This window comes from Crassostrea angulata, chromosome 2 (genome assembly GCF_025612915.1).
Source record: "Crassostrea angulata isolate pt1a10 chromosome 2, ASM2561291v2, whole genome shotgun sequence".
Classification (NCBI taxonomy): domain Eukaryota; kingdom Metazoa; phylum Mollusca; class Bivalvia; order Ostreida; family Ostreidae; genus Magallana; species Magallana angulata.
Window position 1 is genome coordinate 36,673,508 of NC_069112.1, and position 22,532 is coordinate 36,696,039.

The 22,532-nt window shown below is 35.6% G+C and overlaps 1 protein-coding gene across 1 annotated transcript in view; it reads right to left on the reverse strand.

Annotated features, from left to right (window-relative positions):
• LOC128173363 (uncharacterized) overlaps positions 1–22,532 on the reverse strand; it is an 86,539-nt gene that overhangs the window by 24,297 nt on the left and 39,710 nt on the right. Inside the window, exon 7 of the mRNA XM_052839045.1 lies at positions 20,568–20,572. Within this exon, the coding sequence (XP_052695005.1) occupies positions 20,568–20,572 (5 nt within the window). The remainder of the gene's footprint in view (positions 1–20,567; positions 20,573–22,532) is intronic.

The following is a 22,532-nucleotide window of genomic DNA, read 5'->3' on the forward strand; positions in this document are numbered from 1 at the left end:
GGCTGCTATTTATACCCCAGAACCGGCCTTTAAACCTATTAATTGTCATCAGGATAGGAAATGCCTACTCTCTTAGCCAATTTACTCTAGTGGTGGTCATTCTACACATTTAAGAGGGAGTTACTCCCCCTGAATATTTTAGCTAATAAATCATGTCATGACGTCTATAGCCAAGAAAATCATCCATTTTCACAAAATGTATTACTTATGGTACAAAATCCACTCAAAATTACACTCAAAGGAGAAATATGAAAATACCATGTAGTTTTGAACATACACTAACATTCTCTGAAAAGTCATCTTGTCTTAAAATTAAAAAGCTTATGTTATTCTTAAAAAAAAGTACACCACATTTTGCCAATTCCATTGAGGTTTAAGAAAAATATGGCCATTTAAGTGAACCCACCATTTCCACTTTCCTCTATTTAACACAGATCCATAGGGCTCTCCATAAATAAAGCATCTCTACCTAATGTTTTAGAGGTCAACTGTTGTTCAACCTCCTTAAATACGAAACCTTATTCAACACTACATACATCTGCTTGATATCATCATGATAAAAGCATCACATCACTTAGAAATCCCTTTACATGTATACCCTCCCCCTATCTTTTTATTTTCACATAAAGCATTAGTTTGAACACTTTAACCTTATATTATGAAACTTGTGGCAGTTTCCTTGAGTCATTTCTAACACATAATTGAAAACAACCATCACTGATATTTAAAATTGATCTTTTTGGGTAAATGGTCCATGATTTGTAGCATTTTTATTCACATAAAGTCATGTCGCCCTACATGTGATTTCTTGTTTTCATGAAAAACTAAGCATATAATCATATTTAGTGGATATCTTATATAGTCTGGTTTCTAGTCTCCTTTTAACTTTGCTAAATTAGTAAGACCTACAAGTGTAATGTGTGCGTTTAACTAAAATGAAATTCAAACACACCCCGGTACCTGGGGACGGATGAGAATTCCATGAAAAATGTTCAAATTTTACATGTGTTTCTACATTTTTGATGCATATATACAATAAAAGGGTAAAAATATGTTGTTTTTTGTTCATTTCAAGAGTAATTATCATAGCAGATGTTATTTCAAGGTCAAATGCTCATTTACATATCCTACATGTAATGGTAATGGAGTCCATTGGAAAGAGGGGGTGGCTTTTTCAATTCTGTAAATACATCTAAAATACCATTTTTTGATAGGAAGGAGCAAAAACTTGAGTTTTTTGACATATTTTATACTTTGATAACTGCATTTGTCTACATGTAAAGTTCATTTGAAATAAAAATATGCTGTTTTAAAAAAATTGGGTGATATAAGTCAGGTGGATTAATGTTATTTCATAAAATCAGACAGCAAAATGGCTGCAAATTCATAAATTTAATGATTTAATTGATACAAACTGTTTTAAAGTTACTGTATTCATTCTTATCTCAGTAATTAACTTTAGCCTATTAATTGTCATCAGGACAGGAAATGCCTACTCTCTTAGCCAATTTACTCTAGTGGTGGTCATTCTACACATTTAAGAGGGAGTTACTCCCCCTGAATATTTTAGCTAATAAATCATGTCATGACATCTATAGCCAAGAAAATCATCCATTTTCACAAAATGTATTACTTATGGTACAAAATCCACTCAAAATTACACTCAAAGGAGAAATATGAAAATACCACGTAGTCTTGAAGGTGGCAGGGGACAGTTTTTTTTATACAATTCATTGTAGCCAAGGGATGCATGTCTTCGGAACTCTGTAACTAGAATTTCCTCAGTTCCCATTCAGCACAAATACCTTTAATTCACTCTTTATAAGGCCAATCACCAATTTCTGAAGAAAATTACTAATCATAACCTGTTAAATTCTCTACATACTGGTTTTTTATGAGATTTTGACCCTTTCATCTTTTGCTAATTTTTCATAATTTTTCAGCTTTTTAGACCTCCCCCAGCTAATTCCCTGCAGAGGGTTGACCTTCCGTACTGCGTGCATGTTGCACTATCACATGTCACAAACTTACCGGTGTATAGTTTTCAATGTCCCATCCACCTACTTTTCGTGTTATTTTACCTCCCGTCTGTAACTTGCAATTTCACTGTGTAAAATCAGCACAACAGTCATAGCCGCAAGTTTCGCATTTTACTTCTGATTCTCTTGTACCTAACATAAGGGGCCTACATATTGCATATCAATTTCAACAAGAGACACCCCTCTAACTAATGATAATCATTAAAAATCATTTCATGAATTTTAGCAACACTCATAAGCCTTCAAGTACAGCAACTCTCAATTTTACAAAAATATTGACGGGTACTTTATTCGAAACTGTCCCTTGCTACCTTTAACATACACTAACATTCTCTGAAAAGTCATCTTGTCTTAAAATCAAAAAGCTTATGCTATTCTTTAAAAAAAGTACACCACATTTTGCCAATTCCATTGAGGTTTAAGAAAAATATGGCCATTTAAGTGAACCCACCATTTCCACTTTCCTCTATTTAACACAGATCCATAGGGCTCTCCATAAATAAAGCATCTCTACCTAATGTTTTAGAGGTCAACTGTTGTTCAACCTCCTTAAATAAGAAACCTTATTCAATACTACATACATCTTCTTGATATCATCATGATAAAAGCATCACATCACTTAGAAATCCCTTTACATGTATACCCTCCCCCTATCTTTTGATTTTCACATGAAGCATTAGTTTGAACACTTTAACCTAATATTATGAAACTTGTGGCAGTTTCCTTGAGTCATTTCTTACACATAATTGAAAACAACCATCACTGATATTTAAAATTGATCTTTTTGGGTAAATGGTCCATGATTTGTAGCATTTTTATTCACAAAAAGTCATGTCGCCCTACATGTGAGTTCTTGTTTTCATGAAAAACTAAGCATATAATCATATTTAGTGGATATCTTATATAGTCTGGTTTCTAGTCTCCTTTTAACTTTGCTAAATTAGTAAGACCTACAAGTGTGATGTGTGCGTTTAACTAAAATGAAATTCAAACACACCCCGGTACCTGGGGACGGATGAGAATTCCATTAAAAATGTTCAAATTTTACATGTTTTTCTACATTTTTGATGCATATATACAATAAAAGGGTAAAAATATGTTGTGTTTTGTTCATTTCAAGAGTAATAAATTACTGAGTTGCGGTAACTTTTTTCTGGATTTTTTTTAATTACGGCATTGGTAAGAATCATAGATATCTCTTTTGTGGCTTTCTTTTGTCATAAATATACCTGTATTTAGTAATATTTTTGTTAATTCTGTGACTTTCATTTAATTAATCAATTTAATACCTGTGTGCATATATGTTTCTGTTATCAGTATTTCTATTTCATGTTTTCTTATAATAAATTCTTACTAACAGTCGAGGGGAAAATCCGAGAGGACCCGAAGAAAACGAAAATCGATCTTGATAAAAGCGTGTCCAAAGCGTGTGAAAAGCGAGCTAATCGTTTCGTGCGAGAATCGTTTCGTGTAAACCGTTCAGTGTTTCGTGTAAATCGTTTAGCGTTTCGGGCAAAGCGTGCAGCGTTTCGTGTGAACCGTTTAGCGAGCGTGTGGTGTCTGTACTAATATCTATAATTTGAGCAGACCTCTTAAAGATCGTCACCATTTCAATGCTGTTTAGTTTGAAACTGTGTAAAAAAATAATCATCTTTCAAGCTTTTGTAGGATATAAAATGTTTATTATCTGTGTTTTTAGATGCCAAAGAGAGAGCTTAAGGGCAAGAGTGAGAGGGCCAGTCGCCTTAAAAACAGGCAGAGAATGAGAGATGCAAGACAGCAGCAGCAGGTCCCTTTAGGTGCATCAGATCAGCCTCTTAAAAATTCTTCTAGCCCTTGTGGGGTGTTAGATGGAGCTGTCCCAGCTCCCCTCGGTAATCTTCCGGGGCAGGTTTCCATGGGGTTTCCTCTAAAAGAAGAAAAAACCCTGGCCAGGATGCAGGCCGTGAGAGAATGCATCCAAATGCCCTGAGTTCTGCATCTTCTCAGGGAAGTCGTCTGTGTGCCCAGTGCGGCGGCAAGGCACCGTCCCCTGACTCCCCACCGTGGGTTTGTACCTCACCGGGGGTACCTGAGCCGAACACCGTGCAAGTGTCTGGCTCAGCAGGACAGGTGCAACTGGATATGTCATCCTCCTTTAGTGGGAGTGAGTCCAGCAGGATACAAATTGATGCATCCAGAAACTTGACGAGAACTAAAAAGTATACTGAAAGGAAATTATATGATGATAAAGTATATATGAGAAATGAATGTGATGATGATGATGATGATGAGGATGATAATGCAACCAACAAAAATAGCATGTCAACAACAAATAGGGTTTTTTTTCTGTTCAAGCTTCTTATCATCAAGCTGACATTATTTTTTATGAAAATGCTGGAACCCAGTGTGTAGCAAACTGTCTCGCAGCAGTGGCATTTCAAAGGATTAAGGATACTAAACGGTGGGATAGAAAAGACATGAACACTGTTTTATCTACAGGAAATAAGTTGTATAGTTACTTGCAACGCAGTTTAACAATTGTCAGTAGATACCTTTTGGTACATGAATTACCTCAGTTTTTTTGAGTGTTTCAGTCAAACATTTGAGTTCAAAGCAAATGAATCATTATCTAGTTTGATCAATTTATCTAGAGATGAACCGCAATATGATGACTTCAATGCATATCCACTTATAGAGGGTCTTCAGATTGCTCTTGCTGACACAAATGGATGCTTCGTTTGTTTTGGCGGAAATACATTTTTAATAGGGAAAACAAATGAAGAGCATTTTACTTTGATTCCCATTCTAGATCTATTTAGGAATTTCTGTGTGAGAGTGGAAAGAGTACAAGGGTTCTTTACAGGACAATCCATGAATTATACAATCATGTTGTGACTTTGGCCAAGTCGATGGGGTATTCTGAAACTGTGCAATGGGAAATAACAGGAGTGCACTGTTCATTAATACAATTTCAGTGTAGGGAAATATCTCTTCAAATGCAATAACACAGAGAGTCTGAAAGTGTTATGGAGAATGCAAATGGTACAGAGGTACATGTAGGAGAAAATTGCAATGCTACACCAAACACTCATTTATCCAGAAATGATGACGTTGAGTATGTATGCAGGGAAAATAACGGCTTTAATTTTATGCCTCTATCAAGTATAAAGAAACGGCAGTTGTGTGAGTCATTTGGAATAGTTTGTTCATTTCTTGACAACTCTAAAGACGTGGTGGCTGAGATATTAAACATGGAAAAGCCAGTTGAGGTGAAACACATAGATCAGGATGGAAATTGTTTGTTTAAGGCAATTTTGTTTAGTTTGACGGAATATCAGGACTCTCATAGGATAATTCGCTCAGCAGTTTTTCATCATTTAATTCAGAACCAGTTGTGTTTTAAACCATTTTTAAGACATGAAGAAACCTCTGTTGTGAACCACATTTCAAACACACGTATGGTTGAAAATGGAAAGTGGGCAACTGAAATAGAAATTTTGGGACTTTCTCATTTGCTGAAAACGGATTTCTATACATATTCAGACAATCGGTGGGTTCTTTTTTCTGGGCGAATGGTCGATCAAGATTTAGATATTGGTCAATCAGCGTCTATTTATTTGCACCATAAAGACCAGAATCATTATGATGTTGTGACAATGGTCTCGAGTAGGTCAACTAGTTTACAGCACCAACCTTTAGCACCAAGTGTTATGGTTGAATATAACAAAAGGTTGAGCAATCGAGAAAGAATAAGATAAAAACGCAAAGCATTCTTTAAAATGCCAAGTGAAAATTAGCTTGCTAAGAAAAAAAATGCGGTTCGTTAATGATGAGACATATAGGTCAAAGGTTAAAGAAACCAGTAAAGAAAAGTATCTGAATGACGAACATTACAGGACAAATTTAATACAAAAAGGTGTGGAAAAATATGCACTGGACCCTGAGCATAGAATGACCGTGAAGCAAAAAAGTATTGCAAAGTACCAGACAGATGAGTCGCACAGAGAGGACGTGAAGAGCAGAAGCAAAATTAAGTATAGAGCTGATATTTCACACAAAGAGAATGTGAAACGCATGAGTACACAAAAATACAAATTCGATGAAGACCACAGAGAAAAAGTTAAAGTTGCAAGCAAAGCGAGTTGTCATCTGAGTTCAGAGGCTAAAAGACTAAAGAAAGAAAAAGTTTCAAAGAAAAAACAAGAACGGATGGAAAAGTTGAAAGTTGAAGTCGAAGTAGTGAATTTCTTTAGAAACATGATCAAACAAGGACTAGAGTACACATGTTGTTGTTGTCATCGCTTGCTGTTTGAAAACCAAGTTCGTGGATGTACACATGAAATGTATACAATGAGCCATCAGGCAAGAAATGTGGCAAATTTGTGTATAGGTGACAAATATGTTCATCAATGTGGCGCGTCTTGTACAGACTATTGTCCGAGATCTACTATGTGGTTGTGTTTTACATGTCACAGAAAAATTATGAGTGGGAAAAAAACACAAGAGGCTGCAATTAATAAAATGTCACTTGAGGAAATTCCACCAGAGCTCAGCGATTTGAATTCCGTAGAGCAACACCCCATTGCTTTACACATCCCTTTTATGAAAGTTATGTCTCTTCCACAAGGTGGTCAAAGAAATGTGCATGGCCATGTAGTGTGCGTTCCGTCAAACATAAAGAAAACAACCAGTGTACCACTGAACAATGATGAGAATCTCTTACTGAGGGTAAAACTCAAACGCAAACTAGCATACACGGGCTATTTCGAATACCAGTTCGTAAGTCCACGACACATTAAGGCTGCTCTTGATTTTTTGAAAAAAAAATACAATAAATGGTACCAAGGCGTTTCCATTAACAGTAGTTGGACTGAGAATGACGACCACTGTTTGACGAGCGATAGTATTGATACTAATGAAAACAATCAGAAAATGCCAGATATGGAGATAAATCATATGGAGGGTAATCGTTTTCAAAAATCCAGACATGTAAATTTGTAAATCCGAATATGCAATCGTGTTGATGTGTGAGCCTGAGCATGAATATGTGTAATTCTGATCGTGTAACCTATAAAACTCGGGCATAAACACGTCTAAGATTTGACTCAGTTCCTTCGCATGATGCACATTTTGCAACTTTATTGTTTACATTAGTTAATTAAACCTTCAACTTTACACACTTCATTCCGTAGTTTCTGCGTTTGTAACTTCAGAATAGGCAATAGCACATCTGACATGATACAAATTGACAAATGTAAAGTCTACAAGTTTGTCGAATTTTGACATGACCTTATATGGCAACTGCCTTGCTGCGGGAAAAGGCATGCCGTAACCGCCGGACCGGAATGAACGAAAAATAAACATAATATTCAGCTAAACTTTTAATGAATGACACCTTTTCTATCGAAAACACCGGTATTATTTTTAGAAGAAAAAAATTGAGGTATGATTGAAACTGGACCAAACAGGAAGAGGTTCATGTAGAAAAGAAATCGTTGCCAATGTGACGAATGCGCTAATTTCCGTAATATAATTCTCATGGTATTATAAAAGGAAATGCCTAATATCTTATATCTCTAAAAAAAAAATTGACATGTAATTTAAGCTGGAATATAAGTAAATGCGTACTCTTTTCTAGAAATGAGACGGATCAAGAAATTTCCTAAGGGGGTAAATATCTTTTGAGCGACATGGGGTTCGAAGACCGCCGTGAGGTCCCATGTAACTCCATTGCTTCTGAATTCTTAGAATTTTGAGAGTGAATTTTTAACCGGGTTTCCGATTATTGAAAAAGTAAAAATTGCAGACGGGCGAGTGGCTGTCAAAAAGGTACCCTTATTGTACCGATAACTCCTCGAACAGTTTTCAAGATAGGAAGTTGTTCTTTTGCAGATCATTTATACATATATATCAGATGTATGCAAATTGCTAGGATTTTGATTTCTGATAATTTATAAAATTATCAGCTGTTGAACTTAGACATTTTTGGGCAAAAACATTGCATATAGAGTACCCCATTTTTACTCTTGTTATTTTTCTGAATTAGTTAGAATAAACGACCTGCAAGGATTTGGTAATTTTCGCGGAAAAATTTATGTTACTTTACATGTATTTATACTTTTTGTCGTTGTGTAAGTGAAAGATAAATAATAACACAATCTTCAATACTAATTAAAAAAACCTAGCGCATATTTTTGTGCGCCGTAAATCGAAGTTTTACCAGGGGAGGCATTGTAGCTCAAAGATCGTCCATCTGTATTTTTAGACAGGGAGCTACAGACCTGCAGCTAGTTCACAAGTCGCTGTAAAGCTGTATTATACTAGCTCTCCAGAAATTTTTTATCAGCCAACTTCACAAAGTGAGTCTGTATTGAACCGACATTCAGGACGTCATACTCAATTCCGTAATAATTGCTTAAAATAATTTTTAAAAAATGTCAATTTTTACCTGCATGATAGGCTTTTTTTCCTATATATTGCCGACAATGCAAAGAAACATTTCTTAAAATAATTGATACATATTTTAATTTCACGACAGTTAACCTTATCTTTGGAATTTTTATTCATTTTTTTAAAGAGGGTGTCGCTTCTTATGTCTCATATTACCGGGTAATCACAATCTCAAAACCAATGTCTTTAAATAGTTTGTTTTACTTATCGATAACTTTGCAACTCAGCTGACGGACCCCGTGTAATTTTTCGCGGTGGGGGGGGGGGGGGTCTTGTCTTGTCACAACTTTGTGGTAGCGATAAGGATGCATTTGGAGATATTTTCTTAATTCAGCCGAGGCCTATACTTTAACAATTTGTTGCATGTACTCTAATAACAGTGGCGTCGGAAGCAAATTGAAAGGGGGGAGGGCTAAACTAATCATGAAAATTCTAATCCGTGGGGGAGGGTATACCAATAACTCCAATCTTACCTGCCCAATCCCCCCCCCCAAATCATGAAATTCCTAATCCGTGGTGGTGGTGGTGGTGGTGGTGGGGGGGTGCTAGTATACCTACTATGACTCTAATTTTCAATATCACCATTAATATTTCATTCTCATTAAGGTCTTTTAAGGAACAATTTTGTTTGTTGCGAGGCCGGGAAAAGTAGGGGGGGGGAATTAATCCTCCCTGTTGCTATGTTCCTAATGGTTAGGTCTAACTTGGCTAGCCCCCCCCCCCCCCCACTCCCGGTTCAGACGCCTATGAATAAAAATGCGTATATATCTTTATACACGTGTATTCAAACAAAGTCATTAAATGTAATTTTTTTCAGTTCTAAGAGGATATTTGAAGCCGATCGAATTCTTTACTCGCATCTTTTATACATTCTCTTGATAAAATGTACACCAATCTCATAATTTAATTTTCCGAAAAATAATACTCTATGAAATGTTGTTATCCAGAGATAATATGATCATAGGCTTACCTAATATTTCTTTTTTAATTATTCCGTCCCTATTCCGGCGATTACGGCATGCCTTTACCTGCAGCTAGCCTTTTTCTATCAGTGACGTCACTGTTTCCATATAAGGTCATGTCAAAATTCGACAAACTTGTAGACTTTACATTTGTCAATTTGTATCATGTCAGATGTGCTATTGCCGAGCCTGAAGTTACAAATGCAGAAACTACGGATTGAAAGTGTGCAAAGTTGAAGGTTTAATTAACTAATGTAAACAATAAAGTTGCAAAATGTGCATCATGCGAAGGAACTGAGTCAAATCTTAGACGTGTTTATGCCCGAGTTTTATAGGTTACACGATCAGAATTACACATATCCATGCTCAGGCTCACGCATCAACACGATTGCATATTCGGATTTACAAGTTTACATGTCTGGATTTTTGAACACGATTACCCTCCATAAAATCACAACCAGGAAGTCGCAACTGATACATGCTTGCAGCCTGTCGACATAGCGCAAGAAGTCCTTGATCATTACTTTGATGATGTCTTTAATATTGCACCAGGCGAAGGACAAAACCATGTTAGGATGTTACAAGAAGAAGGAAATGAAGCAAAGTCATTCCCACATTTATTTCCATCTGGCAGATTCTCATGGAATGAAGATAGGGATGAAAGGATAACACTATCTAGATATTTCAACAACCGACTTATGAACACAGACAATAGATTCGCAAAAGACACGAATTACATATTTTTTGAACAATTTATGTCAGAGTTAAAGCAGGTGATAGAGAAAACACATATATCAGTACGAAAGTCCTTGACAAAAAGTAACGATGGAAAATTGGTGACATCAGACATGCTACAAGATCCAAACATCCTCTCGAATCTTTTCAAAAATGACGAAGCCTTGCGATTCATGCAGCCAATGAGAGGAACACCTGCATATTGGTCTACAACACAGAAAGATCTTTTTGCAATGCTGCGACAGTTAGGCATCCCAACATGGTTTTGTTCTTTTTCGGCTGCTGAATTCAGATGGAATGAAATAGTAAGTTGCATTTTACATCATGAGGATGACAATCGAAGTCCCTCTGAATTAGACTGGTCTCAAAAAGAGTGAAATTCTAAGAAGAAATCCGGTCATTGTTGCCAGAATGTTTGAACACAGATTTCATGTATTCCAAAAAGAAGTCATTCTGTACCCGGCCAATCCCATAGGAAATGTTGTGGACTACTTTGTAAGAGTTGAATTCCAACAAAGGGGTTCCCTACATATGCATTGCTTATACTGGGTTAAAGACGCGCCAAACTTTGGGGAAGATTCTGAGGAACGTGTATGTGACTTCATTGACAAGTATGTGTCATGTTCCCTTCCATCCGAAGATGATGAACAAGATCTAAGACAGGCTGTGTTAAGTGTTCAACAACATAGCAAAAAACATTCTAAATCGTGCCGAAAAAAGGGAAGAGAATGCAGGTTCAACTTTCCAAGACCGCCATCAGAGAGAACTTTTATCGCTGAACAATGTGAAGGAGATGCAGAGAGTCTTCACACCAATATGCAAATGAACACGTCACAAGTTAAGGATACTTTACTTAATGTGTGGAATAAAGTTCTTGATAATAATAGCGAAACTCAAACAACTGAGGAGATTTTTGCATATTTATCTATGTCGGAAGAGGATTATGAGGAAGCACATAGAGTTCTTGCATCAAGAACAACAACTATTTTAAAAAGAGACCCAGTTGAAATGTGGACAAATCAATATAACGAATGTCTACTCAAATGCTGGGATGCCAACATGGACATTCAGTATGTTCTTGACCCATACAGTTGTATTGTGTACATTATTTCGTACATCACAAAAGCAGAACGGGTAATGGATATGTTATTAAAACAAACGAAAATTGAGGCAACTGAAGGAAATCTAAGTGCAAAGCAAACTATGAAGAAAATAGGATAAGCTTATTTAAACCACCGAGAAGTCAGTGCACAAGAGGCTGTGTACAGACTATGCAATTTAAAAATGAAAGAGTGCTCAAGGAAAGTAGTGTTTATTCCTATTGGGGAAAATCCAACACGCTTAAGCAAACCGCTTTCACAGCTGAAAAGAAATCGAAAACCACAATCGGAGGAATTTGAAGGCGAATTAGATGAGGAAAATATTTGGATGACGAATATTGTAGAAAGATATGAAAATCGCACACAGACTATTTTAATCAGATGTGTCTTGCAGAGTTCTGCTTCGAGTTCAGAGTACTTGCGAAATCTCAAGTTCCACAGGGTGAAAAGAGAATGTGAAACGCATGAGTACACAAAAATACAAATTCGATGAAGACCACAGAGAAAAAGATAAAGTTGCAAGCAAAGCGAGTTGTCATCTGAGTTCAGAGGCTAAAAGACTAAAGAAAGAAAAAGTTTCAAAGAAAAAACAAGAACGGATGGAAAAGTTGAAAGTTGAAGTCGAAGTAGTGAATTTCTTTAGAAACATGATCAAACAAGGACTAGAGTACACATGTTGTTGTTGTCCTCGCTTGCTGTTTGAAAACCAAGTTCGTGGATGTACACATGAAATGTATACAATGAGCCATCAAGCAAGAAATGTGGCAAATTTGTGTATTTGTGATGACGAATATTGTAGAAAGATATGAAAATCGCACACAGACTGACTATTTTAATCAGATGTGTCTTGCAGAGTTCTGCTTCGAGTTCAGAGTACTTGCGAAATCTCAAGTTCCACAGGGTGAAAAGGAAGGATGCATTGCGAAATGGGAAAGGCTATATCCAGAAATGAACAAGAGGAAAACCAGCTGTCATAAGATACCCACGATTCAATACTGAAAGTTCACCAGAGAAGTATTTTCAATCAATACTACAGCTGTTTTTGCCTTACATTGATCAAAGGCAACTAAAACCATCTATATGAGTCATTCTATAGATACTGATTTGCAAGTAGTGAAGGATGTTGTCAATGGACATCGAAAAAAGTTTTCAAAAGACGAGGAAGCAATTGAAAATGCTGCAGAACTATTTGAAATGATTGGCGAGCCTGAAGATGCATGGGCAAGTCTTTGTCCCGAAACTGAACTGAAGCGTGAAGAGTGTTTAATTCAGAAATCAATATTGCACTCGGAAGACACCCAACTAAAGGAAGTAACTGAGGAAGTTGAAAGAGAAGATTCTTCAGATGTTATATATCACATCAGGGAAGCTTCGAATTCAAGACAAGAGATGCTGCTTATACTGCAAAGCTTAAATGATGAGCAGAAAGAGGTCTTTTATTCAGTGCGCGAATGGTGTGTGAAGAAAATATCACAAGTAAACCCAGAACCATTGCATGTTTTTATAATGGGCGGAGCTGGAACAGGGAAAAGTCACTTGATTAAAGCGATTCATTTTGAAGCCTCAAGACGTCTTGGAAAGACATTGCCCATACCCAATGCCATATCAATTCTTCTAACTGCTTTCACAGGAACAGCTGCCTTTAACATTGGAGGAAGCACAATTCATCACGTTTTTTCGTTGAATAAAGCTCTGCCCATTCCATATGAACCCTTAGAGGAACAAACTGCAATGAGGTCCAAATTAGAAAATGTACAAATATTGATCATAGATGAAGTATCCATGGTCTTTAAACGTCTGATATATTACATACATGAACGACTTGTCCAAATTAAAAAATGCAAGCAACCATTTGGTGGTATTTTGGTCATTGCTGTAGGTGATTTTTACCAGCTTCCCCATGTAAAGCAACGGAAAGACGAGAGATTGTATAAGGTGAATGACACATACCCTGTTGACTACTGGTTAGACTTCTTTAAAATCATTGAGCTGGATGAAATAATGCGTCAGAGAGAGGATGTTGAGTGCTGCTGTTTTGAATTATTTGCGTGTTAGAACAATTGATGAGCAAATATCGAAGGAAGCTTTAGCAGTTCTGCGAGATTGCATCAGGGAAGGTCCAGACGATGCGTTGCACGTTTATTCTACAAACGACGAGGTAAACGCTTTCAATCTCGAAAAGTTGCAGACATGCTGTGCAAATTTTATAGAGGTAGATGCAGAGGATTACCAGAAAGATAAGACAACAGAAAGGTTAAAATTACGCGAAAAACCACTGATCACAACCAAAACAGATGGACTGTCACATTCACTGCTTTTACAGTCATTTCATGCATATCTTTTTCAATTGTATGCTATGCTATGGTATGCGATTTTAATAATCTGCTATGAGATTTGTATGCTATGCTATGAGATTTGTATGCTATGCTATGAGAAATTGAAATGAAGGGGTTAATGATATGGTATGCTATGCTATGGTATGCTATGAGATTTGAACAAAAACGCCTCCATACACAGAAGAGTGTCGCACATTTCAAAGTAAAATAATAAGAAGCCATAGTTTACCACAAATCTGCAATATAAACATTTATATATTGAAATAAAAACGTTAAGAACCGAGTTAAAATAATGTTGTACATGTATGCTATGCTATGGTATGATATGACGAATGAGATTCTATGAGATTGTATGATATGGTATGAGATTTCAATGCTATGCTATGAGATTTCAATGCTATGCTATGAGATTTCAAAGCTATGCTATGCTATGGTGTATGTTGTAAAAGATATGCTTGAACTAACTGTAGCTGTGAATGCAAGAATTATGCTAACAAGAAATGTGAGTGTCGAAGATGGACTTGTAAATGGTGCAATGGGTTATATATCGCACTTTGAGTTTGGAAGAGATCACCAGAGAAAAAACATTCAAGGAGTTGGTGTAATTATACCCGCAATTTCTAAAGAAAGTTCGGTTAAATTGTTGTTACTCTTTTCCGTCCGTCCGTCCGTCCGTCTGTCACATTTTACTTTCTCAAACTGCTCTTACATCTTATAAACCAGAAAACTGAACTCTTGGAGTTTGATTTGGGGTGTCATGTTGTTTTGTAAAAAGGTTTCAAAAATTCTCTGGTAGTCCTGGGGGTCAAATAATTAGTAAAATATGACGTTTTTTTCACAAAAAAACCTTCTTCCTCCAACTCCTCCTACATTTTCAACAGTAGACAAATCATCTCTTGGAATATATTTTAGGGTATCCTATAGATGCGCTATTAAGTATCAGAATTTTTAATTTTATCCTGGGGGTCATTTAATGGGTGAAAAATTACGTTTTGTTACAAAAAAATTGGTTAAAAAACGACATTTTTTTGGTAGTAGCCAATTGATCTTTTAGAATATGGTTGGGGGTGTCACATTGAAGTGTGATCAGGTTCCAGAATTTTTTTTTTATTAAGGGGATCAGCTGACAACAAAAAATGACGTTTTTTTGCCAAAAAAGTATGGTTCCCATAACTCCTCTTACAACTTTTGGAGTAGCTACGTCATCTCTTGGGATATAATTGGGGCTGTCCTATAATTGTGCAATAAGGTTTTAAAAATTTAAATTTTATCCAGGGAGTCAAATAGTAGCAGGAAATTGACGTTTATCACTCAAAAAAAAAGCATAGATCCCAGAACTCTTCTTATGATTGAATGGATAGACACATCATATCCTGGGATATGATAGGGACTGTTCCATAGATGTGAATTACAGTTTTGAAAAATTAAATTTAACCCTTAGGCCCATTGCCTACATACCGTTTGATGGCCTTAAAGGATCAATAATATATATGGTTAAGGGGTGGGGCTCTCAACCGTTTTTCGTGCACTTCCTATTCGAGGGGGAACTGTCATCATTAGGCTAGGAATTACCAACATGGATCAAACACTTCATATGAATAAGATAAAATACTTTATTATTTCTAGTTCTAGAATGTCAAGAGTGTCTCCAAGGGGACATAACCTATATACAATTTCACGTGCAATGACACAAAGAGCAAGAATAAATAATATGATTTAGGGATAAGGATCTCAGAAATTAACAAAATATACAGTGTATCATCATTTCCTATTTGTTAAAAGGGGGGGGGGGGGTTAAAGACAACACCTGGGGGTCATTAATGTATTTTACACCATTTTATGCATCATAATGACATTAGAATAAATTTTGTATTTTCCTGTTTCGTGGGGTCAGAACAGTCCCATAAGGTCATGACCTACATTGTATTTGATGCATTATAATACATTAAGAAAAAAATACCCATTCCTTCCTATTATAACTCATATAGAAATGATAAGTGTCTACACTTAATTATATGGTAATACACAAATTTAATACGAAATTGTTTATACGGGGTCAATAAGGGGTCAACTCAATAGTGTAAGTCTGACAAATGAAAAAAATACCTTCTGCAATTAAAATGACAGAAACTTTACAAATGCGATAGGATAGGTTACGATGACGATCTTATTTAAATATTAAAAGACGATGATACAGTATGCTGTCAAAGGGATATCACATTTAGAAAATGAAAGTAAAACTTATGTATGCTGGCATCTCATTATATTGTGCTACTGCTACTACATGTATTATGTTTAAAAAATAAAGTACGAGTTTTCGTGAATGTTGCAGAAAAACCTCCGAGGTCGATAAATGTTGTTTTGAAATATAAAAGCCGAGGCTTTTATATTTCAAACAACATTACGATACCAAGGAGGTTATCCTGCAACATTCACGATAACAAGAACTTTACTTCTATTCTACTAACAGCCCAGTATTTCTAAAGATCGTTTCTCCTATAGAGAGACAATCTAAGTCATTTTGACGGCTGTTCCGTGTAACCCCAACGGTTTTTATAGTAATGTTTACAAGACTGTGTATCGATCAAAGGAATCACATGCAGACGACAGAATTTTCTTTGGATTTTTAATACTCTTCAATTAATTTAATTATAAATTATCTTTGAATCATATTCCTAATATTTTAAGGGCAATTTAATACCATTATTACAACTACAGGTTATATATTTTATGTAAAAACATGCAGTGAAAATGTGCTAGGGAGGTCCTAGGAACAGCCGCGTTGATCTCTTAAAAATAAACATTTGAGGCAATACACATCGTTTTGACTGGAACTAACACGTGGAATTGACATGGTTTTACACTTTTTACGGTTTGACGTTGTACTTTCATGATCAGTGCGAGACAATGTGTATTTCTGATCTGATAATTTACTGATGACGTTTGTAGTATATTGGAGAATAATGTCCGCGGCATCTCTTTGATCTCGGCAATAACTGTAGTAGAATTAACTATATTGGTCAACATCATATTGATTATCCAATTAAAGCACAATAATTAATTCCTTTAGCTGATCTTAACGATGTGGAAAACACAGACATGTATGTATACACATGAAACCATCTAATCGAAGAGCTTAAAAGGATCAAGAAAATATATGGTTAAGGGGTGGGGATCTCAACCGTTTTCAAGATATTCGTGCACTTCTGTTCGAGGTGGGTCACGACCACCCCTGTGGCCAATGACCTACATACAGTTTGATGCCCCCTGACACACGGAACATGAATATAAATGGTTTAAGGCTGGGGATCTCACCTGTTTTGAAGATATTAAGGGACTTGCTGTTCGAGGGGGGTCAGGACCACCCACAGGGCCCATGACCGACATAACATTTCATGCACCTTGACATCAGAAACAAGAATATATATGGTTTAGTGGTCATGGTTATGACAGTTTCTGAGATATATTGTAATTTCCAATTCCGGGCGGTTGGGGATGACCCCAGGGGTAAGATCTAATAAACCCTTTATATTGCCAGTAACAGTCAATGTAGGATTATGAAAACACTATATTATTATCTTTGTCCGTGTTCAAGTTACCATTTACAATAGAGTCTACGATTCTTCCTACAATGTTCAATGTTAGACCCTTTTGACCCCCCCCCCCCCCCCCCAAAAGAAAATTGGTTGTCTAACCCAAAATGAGAAAAACCAAACCAGGGTGCACAACTAGATATGCAGGCCTATCGTATCCTACAGTTTTGTACAATTCTGTTCAGCCATCTCTGAGAACCAAGTTCAGTACGGGAAAGAAGAAGACGAATAATAATAATACATGTAAAAAGAACCGTACAAAAACAATAAGGATTCCATATTTCATTCGGGAGACTTAAGAATAAAGATTCAAAAGAGATAGGATCATCAAACATCAATAATTTAAAGATAATTGACAATTTCTGATTCTAAGGGGGTCAGGATGACCCCTTAGGGTAATGACTTACATGCCAAAATGATCTGATGCGCAATGATCTAAGGAGGAATAATATCTTTGGATTAAGGTGAGGATCTCAATGGTTTTTATAATATTTGATAATTTCAAGAAGAGCACTTGGGATTATGACCTACATACCATCTGAAATGCCTTGAACAAAGAAACAATAACATATGTTCATGATATATGAATCAATTTAAGAACCCGGATAAAGATCAATAATCAATGTTTTGTAATGCTTCCTATGTATAATTACATGTATTCGTTATGCTCTTCAATTCATGTTCATGACTGTAGTATGGCTTAGTCATATTTTAAATTACATTAAAAATTGTCAAATATGTGACTTCGAACCCCCACCCCCAAACAAACTCAAAAATAAACTGTCCCCCCCCTTAATTGTCGAATGATCTTTTTAAAAAGTATATATAATTTGGGGTCTAAAAAGTTTTATAGACTGGTATAAAATGTTAATCTTAAAAAAAATCACATTACACCTTGCATAATTGACAAATAATCGAATGAGATTTGATCAGAAGTCATATTTCTACCTTGGGATCAATAACTAATATTCAATAACAAGTTAAAATTTATAACAATAAATTATTCAAATTTAAAATGTTTATACTCCACATCCATCCCCCCCCAACCAATCAAATTCTAAAGTTTCAGGCTTCTTACATTCTTACATGTGAACAGTAGCAAATTTTAAATCATTTCTTGATTGCTTTTCTTCTCCTAATGCACATTAACATTTTGGAAATTGCTTAATTCAATTTCTTAAAAGATTTAGTAACAAAATTTTATATGCATGTGTATTCGCCTATTTGGGGCAATTGTAAAGTCTCCTTAACAAAGCAGTGTCATCATTAGGCTAGGAATTACCCACATAGACCAAACACTACATATGAAAAAGATAAAATACTTTATTATTTCTAGTTTTAAAATGTCAGAGGGTCTCCAAGGGGGAATAACATAATTATTCAGCTTGATGCGCAATGACACAAAGAGCAAAAATATATGGTTTAGGAATGAGGATCTCAGAAGTTAACAAAATACGCAATGTATCATCATTTTCTATTTCGTAAAAAGGGGGGGGGGGGGTTAAAGACAACACATGGGGGTCATGTATTTTACACCATTTGATGCATGATCATAATGACATTATAAGTATATATTTTTGTATTTTCCTGTTTCATGGGCTCAGAACAGTCCCATAAGGTCATGGCCTACATCATATTTGATGCATTATAATACATTAAGAAAGAAATACTCCTTCCTTCCCTCCTATTAAATCTCATATAAAAGTGATTAGTCTCTACACTTACTTACATGTAATACACAAATTTAATAAGAAATTGTTTATACAGAGTCAATATGGGGTCAACTCAATAGTGTAAGTCTGACAAATGAAAAAATAATTTTTGCAATTAAAATGTCAGAAACTTAAACATGTGATATGATAGGTAACGATGATAAGCCTATTTAAATATTAAAGGATGGTGCTACAGTATGCTGTTAAAGGGAGATCACTTATTTAGACATCACTTATTTAGAACGTGAAAGTAATACTTATGCATGCTGGCGTCTCATTATATTGTGCTACTTCATGTATTATGCTTTCCTATATTGGTCAAGATCATATTGATAATCCAATAAAAGCACAATAATTAATTTCTTTAGCTGATCATCACAAAAGGAATGTTTATGCATGTTAACTAATCCTTTTCTGCATATAGAAAACACATGTATATGTATACGCAAAACCCATCTAATCGAAGAGCTGGGTAAAACTAGTACCCGCTAATGAGACCTGCAGACCTGTGTTGTGTATGTAACTTCAGACAAAGATCAGTTATTTGAAACATGCATGTATTTTTATAACCTCCCACCCCTTTTCTAAATCTGTCCACACGATGATGTACATGTAGGCACACAGAAGCAAATCTAAAGCCGACAACCGCCACAGGGAGGGGGCATAATTTAATTTTTAATTTTGTTTGTGATAATTATATAGATCATTATACTTTTTATGACATGAAATGTTAAGATTATTGATTAACTAAAAATTCACTGCAAACAGTTCAACCTCAAATTGCACATTAAGTGCTGCTCATGTGTGTTATTGGAAGGGATATCATCCTTCAGTTATGAAAATTATAATTTTTAAATGTATTACAGGAGCTTGCATGTGGCCTTCGTTTTTAATTAAACTGGTACAAAACAATGTTAGTTAGGGGCAAACACTTGGTGCGGGAATTACTGTCTAATGACAGCATCTAGATTTTGACAGTAAAGAAATCGGTTAACTTCATGGAACAATGACCCCACACGAAAATCAAATCGTGATTAAAAGAATTCAGGGAGAAATCAAGGAAAAGAATACCAAAAACGTAGTTCGACACCAATTTCCACTAAAGCTGTCGTGGGCATGCACCGCACACAAAGTGCAAGGAATGACAACAGATAAAGTTGTGGTCAATTTGGATCGGACTTTTGCTGCTGGTCAAGCATATGTAGCCATTAGTACAGTGACTTCAAAAGATGGGTTATACATAGAGACCGCAGATGAAGATAAGCTTAAAAAGACAATTTACGCTGATCCAGATATCAAAACATCATTGAGCATCATGCAAAAATTCGTCCCAAGCGGAGTTTGTGAAATTGGACAAATACAGACTAAAGAATGCAAAACGATCCTTCTGCTTAATGTACAAAGCTTAAGAGCACATATACAAGACATTAAACCGCACAACAGACTAACGAACACAGACCTGATATGTTTAACAGAGACGTGGCTCAAGAACCAGGAAGACTTATCAGAATTTGAAATTCCGGGCTTCAACTTTCACAGCATTTCGAGAGGAATGTGTTATGATGATTCATCAAACACTTTTCGTAAATTAAGCCAAGCCAGAGGCGGGGGTATAGGTGTGTTCCAAAGGCATGAAGAACATATGAAGGTTAATGAACTTCCCCTGAAGAATATTGAGGGTATTGCGCTAGAGCTTTGCAAACAGAACATCGTCATAATAGTGATATACCGACCAGGCAACATGAACGTTCGCTTTTTTTTGCCTTACATAATATTTTAGTTGATTACCAAAAACATAGATTTCAGTGTGTTGTTGTTGGAGATTCCAACGAAGATGCCAGATCAAAAGGACCAATTTCGAGTAGTTTACAATCAAAAGGTTTTTAACAAAAAGTAGATTTTTCCACAACTGAAGGAGGGACTATCCTAAATCACATTTATATTACTGAAGGCATGTCTGTTAAAGTTGTGAAAGTTCCTGTTTACTTCAGTTACCATGATGCTATCATGGTGTACTTGCAATGTATTACATCGGTAATCGACTAATCAATTGGAAATTAGTCAATTGTTGTTCCATATTCTTGCTTCAGTGTTCTTTTCCGTAATCTGATTTTTTTTTCATTTCTCTATGCTCAGTTTAAAACAATTGAAGCACTGGGAAGGCTAATTTTTGTATACTCGTAGATGTAATTTCAAAAAAATGTTTCATTTCAAGGCATATCCACAAGCTGTGCAGTCTGTTTACATACAAACAGAAATCACGGTTGACTGTATGAAGCTAGATTTTAGGGAGCATGCAGCCCTGCTTGGTGCTTTGATTAAGTTTCTGTTTTAACTGATACTATGAATAATCGATAAAATTTCAGAATTAACCCCCCCTCCCCCAAACTTTTAGATTATGTTTAAAAGACCTTTATTACGTTTTAATGGGTGTGACTATGAGTTTTTCAAACGACATTGTTACGATCAACAACTTTGATTCAATAATGCATTAAAAATCTTGATCTTTTTAAATTTATTTCTAAACAAAACTTTACGAGGATTTTGGACCTGAATCAAAGAGACCAGCCCCTTTTTCTTGTTTTCGATGCAAAGAACTTATTATATTCTACCACTTTTGTAATATATGTTTTAACAAAATATCAACTGATACAATTGGTCACTAATTAAAAGTGCCAGCCCTTTTTCTTGATTTCACACGCAAGGTCTCACAAATACTATTTTATTTTGTTCTTGCAACCATCTAAAATTGATGTTAAATGAAATAAAAATGATTGAATATTTTAGAGACTGCCCTGTAAATCCTTAATGGGTACATTAATTGGTGTTTTGATAAGTGGAAGCGATCAAAATTATCAATACAAGCATCTTCTTTTCTGTAATGCTTAACAGAATATGTCCCCTTTTCTTGGTGTATTGCATCAAAGTTAGAGAACTCTTGGCCTCTAAAAATCATCCCTAATTACGTCATAAATGGGTGTTACAATGTTTTTTCCGAACGAAAATTGTTAAGATCAACAGCTTTGCTTCTGTAATGCACTAAATTCCTGATCGTTTTCAAGTTACTTGTAATAGACTTTACGAGTCTCTTGGTCCCTAACTAAAGAGACCATAACTTTATTTTGATTTTACACGAAAGGTCTCACAAATACAACATTTTTTGTTCTTACATCCATCAAAAATTATTGTTCATTTTGAGATACAAATGATTGAATACTTAGGGACAAGCCCTGTAGATCCTTAATAGGGACAGACTTCTGTGTTCTGATTTATGAAATCGATTGAAATCATTTTTACAAGCATTGTCTCCTCTACAATGCTAAACAAAATATGTCTCCTTCTCTAGATAAATTGGGTCACAGTTTGAGAACTTTGGCCCCTAAAAATCCCTAATTACGTCAATGGGAAAATGGGTGTTGCAATACGTTTTCCGAAAAGATTTTGTCACAATCAATACGATCTCGTTTCGAGTAACGAGAAGGTCTTCCTTTCAATTTTTTTAAAACGATATCATTAAAATATCAATGAAATTTCAGAATTTTTAAAATTTAAAATCTATCCAATCATTTTGCGAAAGATGTCATTAGACGCAGGATTGTAAGCGCAACTTAGATATCATGTTT